This window comes from Rhinoderma darwinii, chromosome 2 (assembly GCF_050947455.1).
Source record: "Rhinoderma darwinii isolate aRhiDar2 chromosome 2, aRhiDar2.hap1, whole genome shotgun sequence".
Classification (NCBI taxonomy): domain Eukaryota; kingdom Metazoa; phylum Chordata; class Amphibia; order Anura; family Rhinodermatidae; genus Rhinoderma; species Rhinoderma darwinii.
This window is the reverse complement of record NC_134688.1, coordinates 202,000,174-202,023,641: the sequence shown is the minus strand read 5'-3', so window position 1 is coordinate 202,023,641 and position 23,468 is coordinate 202,000,174. Positions and strand designations below refer to the sequence as shown.

At 39.4% G+C, this 23,468-nt stretch overlaps 1 protein-coding gene across 7 annotated transcripts in view; it reads left to right on the top strand.

Moving 5' to 3' along the window:
* DMD (dystrophin) overlaps positions 1–23,468 on the top strand; it is a 2,416,993-nt gene that overhangs the window by 997,322 nt on the left and 1,396,203 nt on the right. For all 7 annotated transcript variants that reach the window (XM_075852742.1, XM_075852740.1, XM_075852736.1 and 4 more), the window contains 3 exons: positions 2,075–2,162; positions 5,896–6,137; positions 20,894–21,074. In XM_075852742.1, coding sequence (XP_075708857.1) covers positions 2,075–2,162; positions 5,896–6,137; positions 20,894–21,074 — 511 coding nt within the window. The remainder of the gene's footprint in view (positions 1–2,074; positions 2,163–5,895; positions 6,138–20,893; positions 21,075–23,468) is intronic.

Sequence of the window (23,468 nt, the reverse complement as noted above, 5' to 3'; positions counted from 1 at the left end):
TCGTTTTAACAATATATAAAGGAAAAGGAGTACTCGAACATTTGTAAAGCAAACTATTTTTAGTACGGTAATACCCCATAGGTGGTCATAAACTGCTGTTTTGACTTACGGCAGGGCTTAGAAACCATTTGACTTTTGGAGCATAGATTTTGCTGGAATGATTTGTGGCACCATGTCGCATTTGCAAAGCCCCTTAGGGACCAAAACAGTGGAAACCCCACAAAAGTGACCCCATGTGGCAAAATATATCCCACAAGAAAATTATCGAGGGGTATAGTGAGCATTTTGAAACCACAGGTTTTTTGCTGAATTTATTGAAATTAGGGCGTGTAAATGAAAATCAACATTTTTTCCAATAAATGTTGAATCTTTTAATTTTCACAAGGGATAAAGGAGAAAAATCACCCCAACACTTGAAAAGCAATTTCTCCCGAGTACGGCAATACCCCATATGTGGTCATAAATTGCTGTTTGGACAGACGGTAGTGCTCAGAATTGTAGGAGCACTATTTGGCATGCAGACTTTGCTTGATTGGTTTTTGGGCGCTATGTCGCATTTGCAGAGCCCCTGAGGTACCAGTACAGGGGAAACCCCTTAAAACTAACTCAATTTTGGAAACTACACCCCTCAGGGCATTCATCTAGGGGTGTATTGAGCATTTTGACCCCACAGGTATTTCATAGATCTTATTAGAATTGGGCAGTGAAAATGAAAAAATTAATTTTTTTCCAAAAATATGTAATTTTAGCTCCCAAATGTTTAATTTCTCAAGGGGTAATAGGATAAAAAATACCACACAATTTCTCCTGATTATGGCAATACCCCATATGTGGCCTAAACTGCTATTTGGACACATGGAGAGGCTCAAATTGGAAAAAGCCCCAATGGGTTTTAGAACACAGATTTTGCTGGATTGGTGTTCGGGCGCCATGTCACATTTGCAGAGCTTCCTTAGGTACCCGAGTACAGTGGAAATCCCTTGAGAAGTGACCCCATTTTGGAAACGACACCCCTCAAGACATTTATCATTTATCATTTGCCTGGACATATGACAAGGTTTAGGAGTGAAAGAGCACAATGCGCATTTGAGGTCTATTTTGGTGATTTTCGCAGCATTGGCCCACAATTGCAGGGCTATGAGGTCAAATAGTAAAACACCTCAAGGCATTTTTTTTAAGGGGTGCAGTGAGCATTTGGACCCCACAGGGTCTTTTTTTATTATTATAAATTAATGCTCAGCTGATGGTGCAAGTGAAAATTGCAATTTTCCAATGCTATGCCATTTTAGTGCACAATGTTGTGCCCAGTTTGTGCCACTGCAGATAAATACATCATAACTACTGGAGCATGGGGCTCCTTAGAACCTGGTGAGGTCTGAAATCAGCTGCAAGACCTGTCACTTTTACAGTATGGTTGGAAAACTGATTTCAGTCTGCTGCTTACACATGCAAAGCAGTTACACATTTCAGCCACAATATAGCACTGGGAATCAATGTTTTAGTAAAGCTTTATCTGTGCCCAAATCAAGTTTCTTTAAGATAGTAATGGGAGCATGTGTCTTTAGGAGTGGAAACGATTTTCAGGGGTTCCCCCCTGCTAACAAGGTTGATAATCTCTGGCTTATAGTGAGTTAGAAATATAATATTTTGTTCCTTGCAGATGTACACGCAGCAAATTGAATTATTCATTTATTGTACAGTATGTATAGTACTATAAATGAGAACAAGTGCTAGGATCAAGGGCAGACTGACCATTCGGGTATTGAAGCAGTGGCCAAAGGCAAGAGCCAAAGGCAAGATCATCATCTGTAATATGGAAAAGACGTAAATGCAAGGGATAAGTGTTCCTCATAGGCATTTTATGAAACCAAATCAAGTGTATCATTGTTATAGAGGTTGTGAAGTGACCCATGATCTTTAATACCGGGACATCACTCTCAGTCTACCTCCTGGTTATCTGGTACCACAGCTGACACACATCTATATGGTCTCAACTACTTAATTAACAGTTAATAAATGACAATGCTGACAAGAGATCTTGATCATTTTTCTTTCTTTCTCTCTCCCTCTATAGGCCATAGAAAGAGAAAAGCCTGAGAAGAATAGAAAGTTGCAAGAGGCCAACAGAAGTGCCCAGACAGCGACCGAACAGATGTTGAATGGTAAATAAAGGGTTTATTCGGGTTGTTACAATTTTACTAATAGCTGCAAATCACCTGAATATCAGCTGCAGCCAATCAGAGGGCTCAGCTGTCATGTGTTGTGTTCTTGGCATGAACAGTCAGCGATAGGTGCCATGATGCAAGGCATATGATGTGTCACTGCTGAGCCCCCTGATTGACTGCAGTGGTCACATGCTGCCCTCATAAAAAACAAACACCGGGAGGACCACCGTTTTCGCTGGATTTCTGAGGAAAGAAAAGGTGAGTGATAATTGTTTTTTTTTCTTTTAGGACATTTGTAGCCATTTGTGAAAAACTTATAACAACACGGATAACCCCTTTATGAAAGTTAGTTTGGTTAATCTCTTTGTAGTATTATTACAAATGGCCTTATTCCTAATGCTTGGATATAAATACAGCATTCAGCAAGAACGTAATTTGCATTTATATTAAAAGATCAGTAAATCAACTATAAAATGCCAGATTTTTGTATGAGAAAGGGTCAGGAATATATTTGAAATAAGATTCAAATTTAAATGGCCGTTTTTTTTCTATAAACAATGGCTGCTCTCGGGTATGTTCAATACAGAACACATAAGGAGATTGTTTCTGGTACACTTACTGTGGAAAATACGGGATACAAATATTTCAAGTAATCTTTTAGTATTTTCTAAGTTCATCTACAAAATGATCATCTTAAAGAGTGTGTTCACTTTTACAACTTTTAAAATAACCAAACATTGAAGTAGCTTTTCAAATAGTCTTGATTGAACAATTCTACTGTTTGTCTATACAGCTCCTCTGCAGATCTATGTGTCTCCAAAGTAACATACTACAAACAACCCCTGTGTAGTCTGTTCCTGCAGCCATGTGTTACTACACTCTCTCTGCTACTTCTTCTTGCTACCCTACAGACAGTAGAAGACAAATGGAAGGGAGTAACACATGACTGCAAGATCACTTCAAAACCAAAAAGACACGTACATTAAGTGGCTCCTTTTAGATTATTTGAAAAACCTAATTAATGAGTGACACAATATAAAGTTATGAACAGACAAACTATTAAAATACTTATAAAAGAATAAAAAGTGCAACTACAAGGCCATGATCTATGGTTGGGTCAAAGGCCCGACCGTAGATCTTGGCCATGTATCACAAATATAGGAACAAGTACGTATAATGTAAAGACCTACACTTAAAAAGTGACAGTGACAAATATGTGTGTGAATGAACTAGTAAAGACTAGTAAAACGTGTTAAAATAAATAATATAGCACCAAAATAATTCCAAGTTCAAAAAGCGAAGAATAGAGCATATTAAGTAATAGCAAAACAATACTAATAGTAAAGTGTTCCTATAGGCCCATGTGGGTTTAGCATTCCCATAGCCATAAGGTTGTACTTTTTGTGCTTTTTTTTTTTGTCTTTTTAACTTTATATAGTTTCGCACCTTAATAAAGTTTTTAAATTAATTTGACAGGTGCCACCTTATGCAACTGTTTTTCTTATTTTGAAGCATTTTAAAGTACTATTGCAAATACGTATTTTGGCGTGTACTATGTTATGTGTGGTGCCAACCTCCACTTTGTGTATTATATGACCTCAGGATCAGACTAAACAGGGTTTGTTTGTAGTTTGATACCATGGAAACACAAACACTATATGGGGGAAAGTATGTGGACACCCCTCCTAAAGTCATGTATACACGATAAATCCCATAGACAGTGAATGGGGCGGTAGTACACAACCACCACTGTTTCATTCTGGCGATTGGTGGGAGTCGGACCCCCTAACTACTGGTAAATTTTGTGCCAACAGAAGACTGTTGTCAAACTAAAACATGTATTTGCCCCATTGTTTTAATATTTAAGGCAAAGATAATGAATTCTTTAATTTAATCCCTATATAATATAAGAAACAATATATGAATAATATAGTTACGGCTGTTAAAGAGGATCTGTCACTAGTTTAGTAATGCCCAATCTCCGAGGTAATCTAATAGATGCTGCCACACTGATAATGCTAGTGAAAATTGTGTCCTAAAACATTTATTATTTTAGAAGTTATGAGCTTATTTATAAATATGCAAATTAGCATTTACTTGACAAGTGGGAGGTAACAGCGATTCTCCTGATGTGGAGCTACCTCACAGTCTCTGACACTGTCCAATCAGCATGAAGCTGCTTCACATAGTGTGAGAGACTGAGGCTGGAGGGAAGGGGGATCACTTTAAACAGCCATATCTTGGGCTGTGGACCAACGAGAACATCGGCTCTGGTGTCATGGGAAAGATGAGATTCTAATATAATCTAATATGACACCAGGATTGCAGTTCTAGCTGTGAAACAACCGGAGGCCTCACCAGTTCAAAAACACAGTTGGGAATTGTCATGCTGTGTTGCTAGGCAGGCAAGTTGGAGAAGCTGTAAGAAGTTGATTGGACAGCATCATACAGGAAACATTACACCGCTCAGAGTGAAAAGAAAGAATTACCTCCCATTTGGCAAGTATAGCCAAATTAGTATATTTAGAAAAATGCTCATAGCTTTGCAAATAATAAACTTTTTTGAAAAAAAATTACACTGTAGTTATAAAGCATCATATCGCCCATTAGCTTAGTTAGGAGATAGGGCATTAATAAACTAGTGGCAGATCCTCTTTAATATCATCAGCTGGTGATCAGTTCATTCCATTTAGTAAGGCATGCAGATTGTGTTATTTTTCTCTTTAACATAAAGAATATTATTAAAATGATACATTAATTTGGAATTAAATGTACCAGAGCATTTAATGAACGTTCTTGCTCAGTGTATGCAAACATCTTAATAGAATTAATACTGAATCAGCTTCTGAAATGTATGAATACTAAGAATGTATGCTTATTGCCAAGGGATAATGTACATTTTTGAAACATTAACTGTAGTTACATTTTTTCTCTTAGATATTAATAATTGCATTACTCTCACTAGTGGCATACAAATTGGGAAAAATTCTCTCCATTTGCACCAGTTAATGATGAGTACTCTTGACAGGTTTGTCTGTTAAAGTGCCATTTCTAATATACTTCAATGAAAGGTATGATTAAGGAATAGTTACTCCTAATTTATTATGCAATCACAGAATACACAAGACAGTAAAATGAATGGATGCACTTTAGGTAATGACCCATATCTTTTAGAAAAAAAGATCTTGATCAATTCAATATTTCAGTAACAACAATGAATGCATAATGTGATTGGATTATCATTGTTTGTGTATCCACTTACCGTTTGATGGGCCTTGGTAGACTTCAGGATTTCACACTTGAATGGTATGCCAACTGTTTCCAGACTAAGTTGTTTACAAAAATAACTATGCACATAGAATAGACATTTTCTTCAATTGCAAAACATGTCTGTCAACAATTGCTACCTGTCAAAAATATAGATGATAGATAGATAGATAGATAGATAGATAGATAGATAGATAGATAGATAGATAGATAGATAGATAGATAGATAGATAGATAGATAGATAGATGGATGTTGGGCTCCATACCCATAGTGTTGGCTAATTTAATGGATAGGTTCCATCTTCACTTACTTCCCCTAGGTTTCTTTATAATCCATTTTCACTTTCTTAAGGAAAACAGTAATAGCCAACTGCAAACCTATGCTTGTTCTTTTATCCATTACATAACTTTGAAGATTTTTGCAAATTGTTTATAATGATGTTATTTATGTTTCTTTTTCTAGATGGCCTTAATGCAGACAGCATCATACAGTCTTCTCAACATCTGAACAGCCGGTGGACAGACTTCTGTCAGTTACTGAGTGAGAGACTTTCTTGGCTTGACTATCAAAATAGCATCATTGCCTTTTACTCCCAGTTACAACAATTAGAACAGACAGCAATTACAGCTGAAAACTGGCTAAAAGCACAAAGTATAACAGCCACCGAGGCAGAAACAGTCAAAACACAGTTACAAAAATGCAAGGTGAGAAACATTATGTGCAAGTGTTTACTTTCTGCTTCAGATAATTAGCATAAATGTTACATTTAGATGGAAAATTTACAAAACAAATCATGATGGAGTTCTGAACATCAACCATTGGTCATAGTTTTCAACAAGGTAACAATAACCGTTGGGAACCCATCACTTGTATCAACAAATGCAATGATGATGTGAGGTTTCTACCAAGCTTGATGGTCAGAGTGGTCACCAACAAACCACCCCCAAAAAAATTTGGAATTATTTATTGTTTTGCTTGAACTTATTAAAATGTCCAGTGAGATATCGCTCTGGTAACACCTGAATTACCCAGATCATTTATTTGTACCTTCTGGAAGATAGGAAAAAAAGTGTTCTAAAATACTTTAAAGACCGATATACAGTTAGGTCCAGAATTATTTGGACAGTGACACAATCTTCATGATTTGGGCTCTACATGCCACCACATTAGATTTGAAATGAAGCAACTGAGATGCAATTGAAGTGTAGACTTTCATGTTTAATTCAAGGGGTTGAACAAAAATATCCTGTAACACGTTTAGGTATTGCAACCATTTTTCTACACAGCCTCCTCATTTCAGGGGCTCAAAAGTAATTGGACAAATTAACATTACTATAAATAAAATGTTTTTTTTTTAATACTTTGTAAAGAATCCTTTGCAGGCAATGACTGCCTGAAGTCTTAAACCCATGGACATCACCAAACTCTGTGTTTCCTCCTTTGTGATGCTTTGCCAGGCCTTTAATGCAGCTGCCTTCAATTGTTGCTTGTTTGTCGGTCTTTCTCTCTTAAGTTTTGTCTTAAGCAAGTGAAATGCAGCTCGATCGGGTTGAGATCTGGTGATTGACTTGGCCATTCCACTTCTTTGCCTTAAAAAAAACTCCTGTGTTGCTTTCGCAGTATGTTTTGGGTCATTGTCCATCTGGACTGTGAAGCAACGTCCAATCAACCTTGCTGCATTTTGTTGAATCTGAGGAGAAAGTATATCTCTGAACACTTCAGAATTCATCCGGCTGCTTCTGTCTTCAGTCACATCATCAATAAACACTAGTGACCCAGTGCCTTTGGCAGCCATGCATGCCCATGCCATCACACTGCCTCCACCATGTTTAACAGAGGATGTGGTGTGCTTTGGATCATGGGACGTTCCAAGCCTTCTCCATACTTTCTTCCTCCCATCATTCTGGTACAGGTTGATCTTCGTTTCATCTGTCCAAAGAATGATGTTCCAGAACTGGGCTGGCTTCTTTAAATGTTGTTTTGCAAAGTCTAATCTGGCCTTTCTATTTTTGAGGCTGATTAATGGTTTGCACCTTGTGGTGAACGCTCTGTATTTGCTCTCATGAAGACTTCTCTTTATGGTAGACTTAGATACGGATACACCTATTTCCAGGAGAGTGTTCTTCACTTGGGTAGATGTTGTGAGGTGGTTTTTCTTCACCATGAAAAGGATTATGCGGTCATCCACCACTGTTGTCTTCCGTGGACGTCCAAGCCTTTTGGAGTTCACAAGATCACTAGTGCGCTCTTTTTTTTCAAGACTGTACCAAACTGTTGATTTAGCCACTCCTAACATTTGTGCTATCTCTCTGATGGATTTCTTCATTTTTTTCAGCATAACGATGGTCTGTTTCACTTGCATTGAGAGATCCTTTGACCTCATGTTGTGAGTTCACAGCAACAGCTTCCAAATGCAAATGCCACACCTGGAATCAACTCCAGACCTTTTACCTGCTTAATTGATGATGGATTAATGAGGGAATAGCCCATTAAATAGCTGTTGAGATAAATGTCCAATTATCTTTGGTCCCTTGAAAAAGAGGCAGCTAGATATTAAAGAGCTGTAATTCCTAAACCCTTCCTCAAATTAGGATGTGAATACCCTCAAATTAAAGCTAAGAGTCTGCACTTTAAGCCAATATGGATTATATTACTGTATATTCAATATGTTTGGCTAAACAGCTAAAATGCCAAAACTTGTGTCACTGTCCAAATAATTCTGTACCTAACTGTAACAAATGCATGTGAATATTTGAGGCATATAGTATTAGGGTATGTGCACACGTAAACTGCATTTACGTCTGAAATTACGGAGCTGTTTTCAGGAGAAAACAGCTCCGTAATTTCAGACGTAATTGCTCGCATTTTACGAGGCGTCATTAACGGCCGTAATTTAGAGCTGTTCTTCATTGAATTCAATGAAAAACGGCTCAAATTACGTCCAAAGAAGTGTCCTGCACTTCTTTGACGAGGCAGTCATTTTACGCGTAAATTACAGGTCGTCGGCACAGTACGTCAGCAAACCCATTCAAATGAATGGGCAGATGTTTGCCGACGTATTGGAGCCGTATTTTAGGCATAAAATGAAGGGAAATTAGGCCTCGTTTACGCCTGAAAATAGGTCGTGTGAACCCAGCCTAACACAATCATACATTGTACATACATCATACATTGTACATAAATCATACATTGTCTTTCTATGCAGTCAGACATTTCATAATCAATGGAAAAAATAATAATTTGGTTTGTTTATGCAGTTACATAGTTTTCAAGACAAGGCTTGGTCATTTATTTCTTTTATTAAGAAGTTACATATTTTTAAGATCACAATTCAAAATTCAGATTTAATTAACACAATCCTTGGACAGAGGCGTAGCTAGGTTCTCCAGCACCCGGGCAAAGATTCAGTTTGGCGCCCCCCCCAACCTCTTTCCCGACATCTCCTTCCCCCTCGCCGTGTTTGTTTTCTCTACCAATCAATGACGTGTAATTTCTTTTCCACATTTCTTTTTATGTAACTCGAGCATAAAAACATTTGTACATTTTACAAGCAATATAGTTCTAAACACAACACCAGAACCAAGCTCAGTACATATATACAGCACCAGAACCAAGCTCATTACATATATACAAATACAGCTCAATTTAGTGCAACCCCTGCCGTATCGGTGTTTACTGCATAAAACTACAGCTCCCAGCATGGCCCGAACAATGATAAGGATATGTTGGGAGATGCTGTTTCACAAAAATAAATCATATCATAATCACACCACCCATCATCTCGCTGCAGATCATACAGTGACTACAGTGCTGATTAGAGGCAGAATAAACATTTACATTAAGTGACTCACCGGTGACGTATCAGAGTCTAGTTCTTTTTCTCCATCCGCTCCAGACCTCTATGATGACTTCTCCCGTCACAGCCCATTTCTGCTGTTTGCCGCTCAGATGTCTTCAGCTTCTCACTTTTCCAATATTTCTACACCTATAAATAAAGATAAAGTTATCATTATACCACACACTACGCTCCTAAATATAATAGCGCCTTACACTGCACCTCTAATTATAATAGCACCATACACCATGTCCCACACACACACCATGCCCCCTGTAGATAGAGCCCCCTGTAGATAGTGCCCCCATATATCCCACCCCTGTATATAGTGTCCCACAAATAGCTCCCCTATAGTGCTCCACAGATAGCCCATCACTGTATATAGCCCCCCTGTAGATATAGCCCACCCTGTAGATATAGCCCACCCCTGTATATAGTGCTCCACATATAGTCCAACCCTGTATATAGCGCTCCACATATAGTCCACCCCTGTATATAGTGCTCCCCATATAGTCCTCCCCTGTATATAGTGCTCCACATATAGTCCACCACTGTATATAGCCCCCTGTATATATAGCCCACCCCTGTCTATGGTGCTCCACAGATAGCCCATCCCTGTATATAGCCCCCCTGTAGATATAGCCCAGCCCTGTATATAGTGCTCCACATATAGTCCACCCCTGTATATAGCCCCCCCTGTAGATATAGCCCACCCCTGTATATAGTTCTCCATAGATAGACCACCCCTGTATATAGCCCCCTGTAGATATAGTCCACCCCTGTATATAGCTCCCCTGTAGATATAGTCCACCCCTGTATATGGTGCTCCATAAATAGCCCACCCCAGTATATAGCCCCCCCTGTAGATAAAGCCCCCATATATAAAGCCCCCCTGTAGATAAAGCCCCCCCATAGACAAAGCCATCCCTGTAGATAAAGCCCCCCGTAGATAAAGCCCCCCCGTAGACAAAGCCATCCCTGTAGATAAAGCCCCCCGTAGATAAAGCCCCCCGTATATAAAAGCCCCCCGTAGATAAATAGATAAAGCCTCCCCCTGTAGATAAAGCCCCCCGTAGATAAAGCCCCCCCCCCCTGTGGATAAAGCCCCCTGTGGATAAAGCCCCCATAGATAAAGCCCCCCTGTAGATAAAGCCCCCCGTAGATAAAGCCCCCCTGTAGATAAAGCCCCACATAGATAAAGCCCCCCCTGTAGATATAGCCCCCCTTTAGATAAAGCCCCCCCGTAGATATAGCCCCCCTGTAGATAAAGCCCCCCGTAGATAAAAGCCCCCCGTAGATAAAGCCCCCCGTAGATAAAGCCCCCCTGTAGATAAAGCCCTCCTTGTAGATAATGCCACACACTTTTTATTACAATAAAATAAACAATTTAAACTCACCTTAATCCCGCTCCAATGCCATCCAGCAGCCATGTAGACCTGCTCTCTTCTGCACAGGTCTCCTGGGGGTTGAACGAAGCGTCTATGAAAGGAGCTGATTGGCTGGGCAGGATGACTTTCCCTGTCAATCAGCGCCTTTCAGCGACGGAAGCGTGATAGCGCTTCCCTGGTACAAAAGAGCTAAATAGCTGGGAACGGAACGTACCCGGCCATTTATTGCTTCTAATTGTACCTGTGTCCTATAGACACAGGTACAATTATAGTGCAGGAGGAGGTGGCGCTTGCGCCCCCTCTAAGTTGTGCCTGGGGCACATGCCCCGCATGCCCCCCCCTAGCTACGCCCCTGCCTTGGTCAATCCTTTGGTTTGCCATTAAATTCGCTGTTCTTTTCCATATTGGATTCCATCGAAATACTTGCCATAGGACTTTTAATAGATCTCCCCCAGTCATTGTATTATTAGTAAATTTTGACACAAGGATACTGTATTATGAGTGAAGGAAAACTCTGAGAAGAGATAAAGGGATTATGAAAATAACAGTTGTCACGGTGCGGGGTGTGGACCCACTGGGCCGTACCGGGTAGCGGGATGGCAGCTGGCCAAACAGGTATGGTACAGAGTCTATAGTCCAGAAAGGTTCCCTGAGGCAATGTAGACAGTAGCAAGGCAGGCCCGGCTGGGACCAGGCAGCAGGTAAACCTCAGGCGTGGAGTAGCAGAGCAGGTGTGGAAATTCAGCACATTACGACAACAGCTCAGCATGGCAGTAGATCAGGATAGTACTGGATAACACGGGATACAGGATACAGGTATGGAGAACACTGGGAAGCTGGAAGACACTAAGGAGACCATTTTCAAGACAGACTTTGGGAAACAACAACAACGCTCAGGCGAGAATCAGAAGGGTGGTGGCCTTCTTATAGTCCAGGAAATCATGTGAGTTGATGATGATTTCCATGTCTGCGGTCATCGAGGGGTAAGTTAGAACGACGGACAGCGGCCATAGACGTTATAACAGTATCGTGATTTCCACAGGCTGGCTTCATACCACCACACAAAGTTGTCGATTCCTGGAATAATATCAACAAATAAAAAATAGAATTGTCAATCACATTGAAGAAATTGACTTTGAAATAGTACAGGGGGGGGGGGGGGGGTTCTTCGTTGTTTATAAAATGGGGTGTGAAATTGTATTTTCCTAATCAGAATTTTGATTGGTTGTAAGAGTAAAGTCGTTAATATTGGAGATGAATTGACGGTCTTGATTCATTGGTTATTAGAGCCGCAGCACAAAATGTTGCCATTTAAATTAGATTATAAAATATTTGTGCCTATGGATGGAGACTATAATAATTTCATATTATCCTGTATCACCATCCATTGTATTTTGCATGACATTGACTTCTATTATTAAAAAAAGTATACCTAATGTATACTTTTTTTTGTGGTGTCCTCTTGATTTAAAAAGTGCTGCAGCCAACACTTTTCAACATAATCAAAAACGGTATCCAGATGTAAACCTGACAGATATTTGCCAAAAGGACATATGCCATAGAAGTATAAAGATACTGTGCAGTATACAGCCAGACAACTTTTTCTTTTGGTTCTTTTGGTGTACTGCCATCTACAGTATATAGAAAAAAATATGGTGTGATTTGGGCCGTAGCTAGTACAAGGAGACCTCTGTGCAATCTGCAGAACACCAAATAGGGACTGAATAGTGGGAATTAACCTTTTAGCCCTATATTTTGTAGTGAGCAAATATCTTTCTGGATTATTTAATTTTACAAAGGAATTATTGTATCCTGCATGCATAAATGCTACAATGCAGTATAGTGTTGCATGTTGTGTAAAAAATAGTTACATTATATTGTGCTGCAAAGAGGGCTGAAAAACGAAGGCTGGCAGCGTTAGCCATACATCTTGAAAATGGACAAAATTATGGCTCCAGAGATCAGTCGTGTGACATATTTGTAGACGGTTTTACAGTTTGAAATAAACTTTAAATTATAGCACTTTCATGAACTTCACGATCAGTGGCACAGATCCAGTCATAGAAACTTATTGGTAGGATAACTTTGGCAGCAACTCTATTGGTGTATATCTCTAAAATATGTGCTCTGCTTGTAAAATGCTTGACACACAACTATATTGGTTACCAACTGCTTTAGAAAGATGCACAAAAAGGATGTTGTGTATAGGGAAATTAGTATTTACCTAATGTGTATCAGTTGGTCAGGCAGTTTTAAAATGTATATGGAAGCACTTAGTGTAAATATGTAAAATATTTATAGCTGGATGGATAAAACATATGTCCACTTTGCAAACATTTTTTAAATTGTTCCAAAACATCTAAATTAAAAACGTGAAGTCGCTTAAAGGGCTTTTGCAGGATTAGAAAAAAAGGGTCTATTTTTTTTCAGAAATAGCACCACCCCTGTCCACTGTACACTGATGTGGTTTCACTTATATTTAATCATTAAAAAAAAGAAAAGCAAAACAACAACAGGAAATAAAATTATACACAGACTATTGTGACATAATGGCAACAGAACACAACCTATAAATTAATGCAGAGACTATTGTCATATCATCACAATCCAACAGACCTTAAAAATAAAGATAAACATTATTGTGCCATCACAGTAATAGAATACAACTCATGAAAGAATATACAGACTGTTGTGTAATCATCACAGTAAAGAGACAACCAGGAAATAATGACAATAATAGTGACACCATAGCAATGACACAAAGCCTACGATTAAAGACAATAAATAGTTGTGACATCACCACATGAGAAAACAGTCAAGGAATAAAGATATACCATAGTTTTACATAATAACAATAGATTACATCATTGCAACACAACAACAACAAAATTAACCCCTTAGTGACCAGCCTATTTTAGGCCTTAATGACCAAGCTGTTTTTTCAGTTTTTCCATCATCTCATTAAAAGAGCTATAACGTTTTTATTTTTGCATCGACATAGAAATATCTTGTTTTTTGCGGGACAAGTATTTTTCAATAGCTCCATTTTGGGGTACATATGATTTATTAACTTTTTTGGGGGGGAATAAAAAAACAAACAGCAATTTTGCCCCACTTTTTTGCATCCTAAATTGAAGCTGTTTACTGTGTGGTTTAAATAACACAATAACTTTATTAAGCGGGTTGTTACGATTGCGGAAAAAAATTATATAGTTTTCTTATGTTTTACTACTTTTACACAGTAAAAATCCTTTTTTTTCAAAATTATTTGTTTTTGTGTCGCCATATTTGAAGAGCCATAACTTTTTTCATTTTTCCGCTGATGCAGCTGTATGAGGGCTTTTTTTTTGCGGGACAACTTGTAGTTTTTATTGGTACCATTTTGGAGTGCATCCGAATTTTTTATCAATTTTATCACATTTTTTTTAAGGCAGGATGCTCAGAAAACAGCAATTCTTGCATCATTTTTTCTTACATTTTTTACGGTGTTTGCCGAGCGGATTAAATAATGTAATATCTTCATAGTTGGGGTCGTTAAAGACACAGCGATACCAAATATGTGTAACTTTCTTAATTATTTTTTGTTTTTTCATAATAAAGCATTTTGTAAGGAGAAAAAGTGGCGTTTTTATTTTTTTTACTATGGATTTTTATTTATTTATTATAAACTTATTTTTAACTTTTTTTAAACTTTTTTATTAATCTCACTAGGGGACCTCACTATGCGATCATCTGATCGTTTTTTATAATACACTTCAATACTTCTGTATTCCAGTGTATTACTGCCCGTCTATGTAAAATAGTACCCTGGGACACCCTGCGATCGCATTGCGGGGTGCCGGTGGGGTGAGAGAGGGAGCCCCCTCCCTCCAAAACCACTGAGATGCATCTGAGTTTTTAAACGAGCGGGATCGATACTGATATCGATCTCGCCCGTTCGTGCAGGTCTGCTCCCAGCCCTGAGCTACCTCCGGTAGCTGAGGGCTGCAACGATGGATTCATACCCAAATTGGTTCAGAATGCCTTCCACATGGATAAGTGGGCCCAGAGAATGCCATGACAAAATTCCCCAGACCATAGCGCTGGCGCCACCAGCTTGTGTTCTTCCAGCAATGGTTGCAAGCCATTTGTTCTCTAATGTTTCTCTCCTGACACGTAAACATCCATCCATTCGATAAAGCAGAAAACTTCACTTATCAGAGAAGCCAACCCTTTGCCAAGCTTCTGTGGTCCAATTCCAATACTGGCGTACAAATGTAAGCCTTTTTTTCTGATGCACCTCTGTTAGCATAGAAGCAGTGACCATCCATCTAGTTCTGAGCCCCATACGCAGTAGGGTTTTTTGAATTGTTGTTTTAGACACACGTCTGGTAGCCCCGTGGTTGATTTTCACGGTGAGCTGCTCCACTGTACCGTGTCGCTCAGCACTCGCGCACCTTTGTAGCCAATTTTCACCTCTCACATCAATAGCACGTGGTGCTCCGCAGTTTCCACATCGGTTATTCCCAATGGTGCCATTTGTCCACTCACGATGCACTTTCACCACAGCAGCATGTGAACAGTTCACAAACTGCACTGTTTGAAAAAGACTGCCACCCTTGGCCCAAAGGCCAATAATCATCCCTTTTTTGCAACTCTGTTAAATCGCCCCTTTTACCCATGGCAATAAAGGGTGATATGTGTTCAGACAGCCTATCACACACCTTATATACCCACCGAGCTAGCCCACAACACATCACTGCCTTCATGAGCTATGCGCTGCCGACGTCTAAAGTAGGAGGTGGTCATAATAATAGGACTTGACTGTGTATTTCCCAAAAGAAGACAGCTTATTAATTTTAAAAATACTACCCAAAATACTACGCTCTTAGCTAACTTTATGCAATTTTTCATCAAATGTCATCAATTCAAGTTTGAGACTAAAACTGAAATGTACTCACAAAATACTTACTAAAACTAAAAGTCCAGGGTATGACAAGTTTGTACATGCCACATGTGTGTACACCACCATTCTATTTTTGTTCACAAAACTGCACAAATCATAAACACCAAAAATCTGGTCTCTGGCTTCAAATATAAAAGAAGTATAAAATAATAAAACATACCATATACACCAGAAGCAATTTAACCTCCAGATTTTTTTAAAAGATACGCTGATGACTATAAAAATACTTATTACAATTACAGCTACAATGCATCCGGAGATCCTTTAAATTTTTTCACATTATGTTATTGAGGCCCTGTGCTAAAATAAAAAAAAAAAGTCAAATTTTTCCCCATCATTCTGCACTCAAAACCCCATAATAAAAGTGAAAACAGAATGTTAGTAATCTTTGCAAAGTTTTTTTGAAAATGAATAACTAAAATATTGCATTGAGATAAGTATTCAGACCCTTTACTCAGGACTTAGTTGAAGCACCTTTGGCAGCTTCCAGTCTTCTTGGGTATGTTTCCACAAGGTTTACACACCTGGATTTGGGGATTTTCTGCCATTCTTCTCTGCAGATCCTCTCAATTCCTGTCAAGTTGGATGGGGACCATCGGTGGACAGCCATTTTCAAGTCTCTCCAGAGACGTTCGGTTGGGTTCAAGTCAGGGCTTTGGCTGGGCCACTCAATGACATTCACAGAGTTGTCCCTAAGCCACTCCTGTTTTGTCTTGGCTCTGTGCTTAGGGTCATTGTCTTGTTGGAAGGTGAACCTTCAGCCCAGTCTGAGGTCCAGAGAACTCTGGATAAGGTTTTCATTAAGAATATCTCTGTACTTTTCTCCATTCAAATTTCCCTCAACCCTGACCAGCCTCCCTGTCCCAGCTACTGAAAAACACTCCCACAGCATGATGCTGCCACCACCATGCTTCACTGTAGGGATAGTATTGGGCAGGTGATGAGCAGTGCCTGTTTTCCTCCAGACATGACACTTAGAATTGAGGCCCAAAAAGTTAAATCTTGGTTTCAGCAGACAACAGAATCTTGTTTCTCACAGTCTGAGAGTCCTTTAGGTGCTTTTTGAAAAATCCAGGCGGGCTTTCATGTGTCTTTTACTGAGGAGAGGCTTCTTTCCGGCCTCTCTGCTATAAAGCCCAGATTGGTGGAGTGCGGCAGTGATAGTTGACCGTCTGGAAGTTTCTCCCATCTGCAAACAGAATCTTTGGAGCTCAGCCAGAGTGACCATTGGGTTCTTAGTCACCTCTCTTACCAAGGCCCTTCTCCCCTGGTTACTTAGTTTGGTGGGGCGGACAGCTCTAAGAAGAGTCCTGGTTGCTTCAAACTTCTTCCATTTAAGAATGGGAACTTTCAGTGAAGCTGAATTTTTTTTTGCACCCTTCTCCATATATGTGCCTTCACACAATCCTGTCTCTGGGCTCTACAGGCAGTTCTTTCCTCCTCATGGCTTGGTTTTGGCTCTTATATGCATAATCACCTGTGGGACCTTATATAGACAGGGGTGTGTCTTTCCAAATCATGTCTAATCAAGTGGAAATTTTTTGCAGTGCTTTTTGTCCACAGCCATTGAATCTAATGCAAAAACTGCAGGCAAATAAACGTCTCAAAAAAAGCTCAAAGTGGTCATCGCAAGTTCTTTCTGCCTCCCATCGTTTTCAATGGAATGTCAGAGGCGGAAACTGCTCATAGAAAGAGCAAGCCACTTTTTTTGTCAGCAACCGACCAAGAGCCACCCGGGGAAAAAAAACGCCTCTGTCTCCTATTGAAATAAATGGGGGTGATTTGGGCTGTTTTTTGGCACTTCGTTCGACGCGGTTTCCCCTCAAAATCATCTCTAAAAAGCTGTGTAAACTGACCCTAAAACTAAACTAAACTCCAAGTTTAGGATACAAGGAGCTTGCACATATGACATTTGCGTCCGCTAGCATGCTTTTTATGTTCACAAAACTGAGGAAATAAAAAACACTACATATCTGGTTTCTGTGGTAAAGAGGGCCTAGTATTTTGGATAGTAAGGGGAGGGGTGGATGGGGTATTAGGGACTGGGATAAGGTACCTAGTATACGTTTTAATATATAAAGGGACAAATAGAAGGAATAAATCTGTAAGTATATACATTTTATTCTATTTTTGTAAGTGAATGAAGTACAAGTGCTTGCTGGTTCTTAGGATTTAACAATGATCTGCGTTGATTCATGTTGATTCTCATTGATTCACAATCCTCAGAGATGGTCCACAATCCTCAAGCATCCAGCAGGACGCCTGCTGCTACTAATGCTGGTATGCCTCAGAGAGGATTTTTTTTTATCACTTCTTGGTAGAGGGCCTGGCAGAAATGTTTATCTCTGATGGGCTCTGTGCCATGGGGGTTGTACCCTTTTTCAGCATCTCCCTCCCAGGTATCCAAGGATCATGTTTTGTCCCTTGGGTACCACTTATGACAATCAGGAAACCACTTAACAACTTTCTGGTTGTCATAAGTAGAGTTGATTGGATAAATTAAGGTACATCCTCTCACGCCACTGCTACAGCAGTTATATAGAGTACTACCGGTCACATGAAGAAGAGTCGTGTCATCACGAAGAAACACTGTGCCACTAGACTCCCACCAGCACTATAAAATCTGTCAAAATCTCATAATCAGTGCAACGGGGAATCAGAATGTATATTAGCAAGTGTACTCACATATTACACTGAGTACACTGCTAATCATTTTCGGTCCTTACATAACCCCTTTAATATATTTAACTTTAGAATACCTTACTGCTCCCTTGACACCGCTGTTTGGGTCAATTGCTGCAGATGTTTACACATCTATGTGTTGACCATGATGTAAGCAGGCCAGACAATAACAAACATAGTGACGTCACTAATGCAGACAGTAACCGGCCAGACCACTCATGTGATTATCCGGAGGGAACCAAAACAATGGCAGCAAGAAATTGTAAAGGTAAATATAATAAAGCGTACCTTCAAAGTTTGTAAAAAAAAACAGCTGAATCATGATTGAAAATACAATTGTTACGCTATATAAACAGTTTTTCTACCTTACCCGTGTCCGGAGCTATCGTCCATGGTCCTGTTGCAGCCATAGATGTAAATTCTGCATTGTCTGCACGTGTAAATGGGCAGTTACTTCCTGGTTGTGATGTCAACTTAGGGAACTGTGCCTAAAGAAGTTCCCTTAGTTCACATACCGCTGTGCGCATCTGCTCGTGAATGCGCTTGGCAGCTCATCCAATCATCTTTCAGAAGCTCCAGCTTCTGTCTCTGTCTGTCCTCAACATTGCCTTGCGGACTCCTTTGGCAATGCAATGTAGGGGAATGACACAGTGGCGAGATAGCACATTGCTGGATACTCAGGTTTGGTAAGTATACTTGTTTTTTAACCACTGACACCACCAATAAAATAATAGATTCATCTCCACTGGTCCACCAATGATTTCTCTAAGGCAATAGACAGGCACTAACAAGGCACACTAATAAGAGCAGACAAGCACCTATTTTCCTCCTGCACAATTTGATGGCTAAATGCCTATTCAATGTTACTTTCTTGATCCCGCAGCACTCCGTATTTCAAGGGTGTGTGAGTAGGCTTCCATGCCAACGTATAAAAAATGGGAACTCAGCACTCCAAGGTATTATGCAATAAGTGATATTTTATTTCACATATGGCGAAAAGTAGTAATCCAGAAATAGGTTTAACGTTTCGGTCTATACATTCGACCTTCTTCAGACTGGGATTACGTCCGTGGATAAGGATAGGTGGCGCTTGCGACCACATTGGCTGTTAGGTAATCACGATCATTACCTAACAGCGACCAAGGTCGCAAGCACCGCGTATCCTTATCCACGGACGTAATCCGTGTCTGAAGAAGGTCGAATGTATAGACCAAAACGTTAAACCTATTTTTGGATTACTACTTTTTGCTATATGTGAAATAAAATACCACTTATTGCATAATAGCTTAGAGTGCTGAGTTCCCATTTTTGCCTATTTAATGTTGCCAGCAGCGACCGCTAATCTTTGCTGACTGCAGACGGCATCGAGAGTGCGCACGCTTACCCAAGATGCATTTGTACTTCCTAGAGTCCGTATCCAGCGTCGGTTAGAGCTGGATATGGATTCCACTTCACAACGTGTGTGCAACGCTAAAGTCACAGCGGCCAAAGTAGGGAGAGATACGAGTGAACAAGGGACTACAGGAGGAAAAGCATAGGATATAGGTAAGCAGAATATATTGAGAATATGCATATTTTTTCTTGTTGAAACCAGAAATGGAAAGGGGAAAAACTTCACAGGTACACTTTAATAAATAAATAATTTTTGCATTTTGAAGGCAAGTATTTTGAGAAGTTTAATATTTGCATATATTTGGCCGGGTTAAAAGTTTTTTGTTATATTGATATAGGTTGAGGTATGCAAACTAAGAAATTGTAGTGCAAGTGGGTTTCTTTTGATGCCAGAGACAAGGAACATTTATTGATTGTACCCTCTCTATGCTCTGCACATGGTCATACTGCTGGGCTCTACAGGGCATACTAGGAACACTGGTGCTCATTATTAGTGCCTTCTACCAACAAGATATTCAGTTTTACATTTTTTGTTGTGGGCAGGAGATTGGAGAGAGCAGCTGCACTGGTGTTCTGTAATAAAGCTCTCTGCAACCATTTCTCACTGTTAATTAGATTGTACTATACATTCTCTCAAGGGCTTACTTACCAAAGAGTCAATTCATTTTCTGTTATGGGCCCCTTGGAGACAGGGTACCCAGCCTTGGTTGGTCTTATCTGGTTTGGTAATAGGTGGTGAGAACCTGTGCATGATTTCCACTCTCCGGAGTAACTACATTGGTAGAAAACGAGGAAATGTAGAATTGGCTAATGGGTCATGAAATGAACATGGAAGGGGAAACATTTGGCCCTTCTGTTTTGGTTGTCAAAACCCGACACCAATATAAGGGGCAGAGTTTGCTTTTTGCTCTCTTTTACGTATGCCAGTGCATGCTTTGTACATTATAATCATGTCCTATTCTTGTCCGCAATTGCGGAACGGACTCACCCATAGAAATATATGGGCGCTTCCACAATTGTGGATGGCTACGGATGTGCATACGTATTTGCGAATTCATATTTGCGGACAATAAAAATCCTTCCGGTCATGTGTGTGAGGCCTAACTTTATGGGGAAAAAAGCATATCACATGTTGTCATTAGACTGGCTCTTTTCATTTTAATTCATTTTTATATTGCTTTGAATGCAGTTGTGTATTTTCTGTCATTTGGTACACAGGATGAAGTCGGCCGTATGATAGCTCTTAAGCCTACAATTGGATCCTTGCAAGTTCAGGGAAAACAACTGAAAGAAAAGGAAAAGGGGCCAATGTTTCTGGATGCAGATGTAGCAGCTTTTCTCAACCACTATAATCAAGTTCTTTCCAACTTGCAATCTAGAGAAAAACAGCTTCAGAACAGTAAGTGCTACAGCAAAGCATACGGATCCATAACTATTAAGAAATGTTGCTCAGTATGACTTTAAAGCGATTGATCTGCATAGTGCATTGTGATACATCACTCTTATATTTTAAAACAAACGTGTTTGTTCAATAACATTTGGAATGCGTATTGTGTTATCATTTATTTATGCTTGTGCATTTAATAATTTAACAAAGAACCTACTTTTATTTGGGGAATCTGAATTAGAAGGCATTTGGCATGTAGATTTGGTATTTTCCTATTACTCTAAGCCCTAGAGAGTATCTAAATGCTGCTAAATTAGTTATAATATTTTTAAAAAATGCTGCCAAATCGTAACATCTTTCTTCATTTTTTGCTGCATAATTTCACAAAAAAAAAATCATTTATAGGAAGTAAGAAAATGATCAAATTCATTTATGTGTAGAAGAACACCTAATATGCATTGGTTTACACACTGCAGAGGTGACTTACATAGCCTCTAGTACAGTGACTGCTATTACTTGCTAATTTAACAATCAAACAATAATAAGATGCCTATCAGAAACAATTTTTCATTGGTTCAGACAAAAAATTATATTCTATATACTATCCTATATCGCATCCTACAGCAATATTATGCGGAAAGCCATAAAATAAACTTGTTAAAATAACAAAATTCTTAATATACAGGGTGGGCCATTTATATGGATACACCTAAATAAAATGGTAATGGTTGGTGATATTAACTTCCTGTTTGTGGCACATTAGTATATGGGAGGGGGGAAACTTTTCAAGCTGGGTGTTGACCATGGCAGCCATTTTTAAGTCGGCCATTTTGTATCCAACTGGGAAGAGGGTCATGTGACACATCAAACTTATCGAGAATTTCACAAGAAAAACAATGGTGTGCTTGGTTTTAACGTTACTTTATTCTTTCATGAGTTATTTACAAGTTTCTGACCACTTATAAAATGTTTTCAAAGTGCTGCCCATTGTGTTGGATTGTCAATGCAACCCTCTTCTCCCACTCTTCACACACTGATAGCAACACCGCAGAAGAAATGCTAGCACAGGCTTCCAGTATCCGTAGTTTCAGTTGCTGCACATCTCTTATCTTCACAGCATAGACAATTGCCTTCAGATGACCCCAAAGATAAAAGTTTAAGGGGGTCAGATCGGGAGACCTAGGGGGCCATTCAACTGGCTCACAACGACCAATCCTCTTTCCAGGAAAATGTTCATCTAGGAATGCTCGGACCTGACACCCATAATGACATAAATAACTCATGAAGAATAAAGTAACATTAAAACTAAGCACACCATTGTTTTTCTTGTGAAATTCTCGATAAGTTTGATGTGTCACATGACCCTCTTCCCATTGAAAAAACTAAAGTTGGATACAAAATGGCCGACTTCAAAATGGCTGCCATGGTCAACACCCAGATTGGAAAGTTTCCCCCCTCCCATATACTAATGTGCCACAAACAGGAAGTTAATATCACCAACCATTCCCATTTTATTTAGGTGTATCCATATAAATGGCCCACCCTGTACTTACCTTTACAATTTTCCAGCATTGCTGCTATTCAGGTCCCCTTGCCACATCTTTTTACACTTTTTCATACTGACATGTAACATTAGAAGGCCGACCGCAGAGACCATGGTGATGTCGCTGCAGCGGACCATGCCTGTCTGGCCCACTCACATGATGTGTTATCCCGATGGGCAATACTTTATCCTGCAGAAATGTAAAAAGGGAAACCTGAACAGCAGCAGTGCAAGAACAGTAAGGAATTATGAAATTAAGTGCATTGAGAAGTTTTAACATACTTTTTATTCATTTTGAATTCTCGGAAAACAACTAATATGATCTTTAGTTTGTGGTGAAGTGGTATATAACATTTTACTGAAACCTTATGTTTGCTATTTATTGTAAACTAAAAATGTAAAGTTAGCAAGTTACAAACAAAATAAGAAAAATAAAAAATAATGTCCCAAGATGTTTTACAATGTACACTATAGTTGAGAGGTTGCTGGCCTTAGGGTTGTGTGCAATTTGTGTACATGGCGCTTGCACCCTCTGAACCCATTCTTGGTGCCTGAACCTTTAAAAAGGATGCAGCAAATTCCCTAGTTCAGGCAGTGTTATTTGGGCACTATATGAGTGTTTTATTTATACTATATATTAAACCTGGGGGGAGGAGGGTTAATAGCAGGTGCTGCAGAGGGCACCATCAAACATAAGGCTGGCTCAGAATAATGGCATCTAACCCCAATCTTTCATTGAGAGTTCAAATTAGTTTTGTTGGAGATCTGCTAGAAGATCATTAAAGAGTTGGAACTTTTCACCTACACAGGCCAGGATGTAGATATAAAGCCATGTTCACATCATGCGGGAACTCCCAACATTT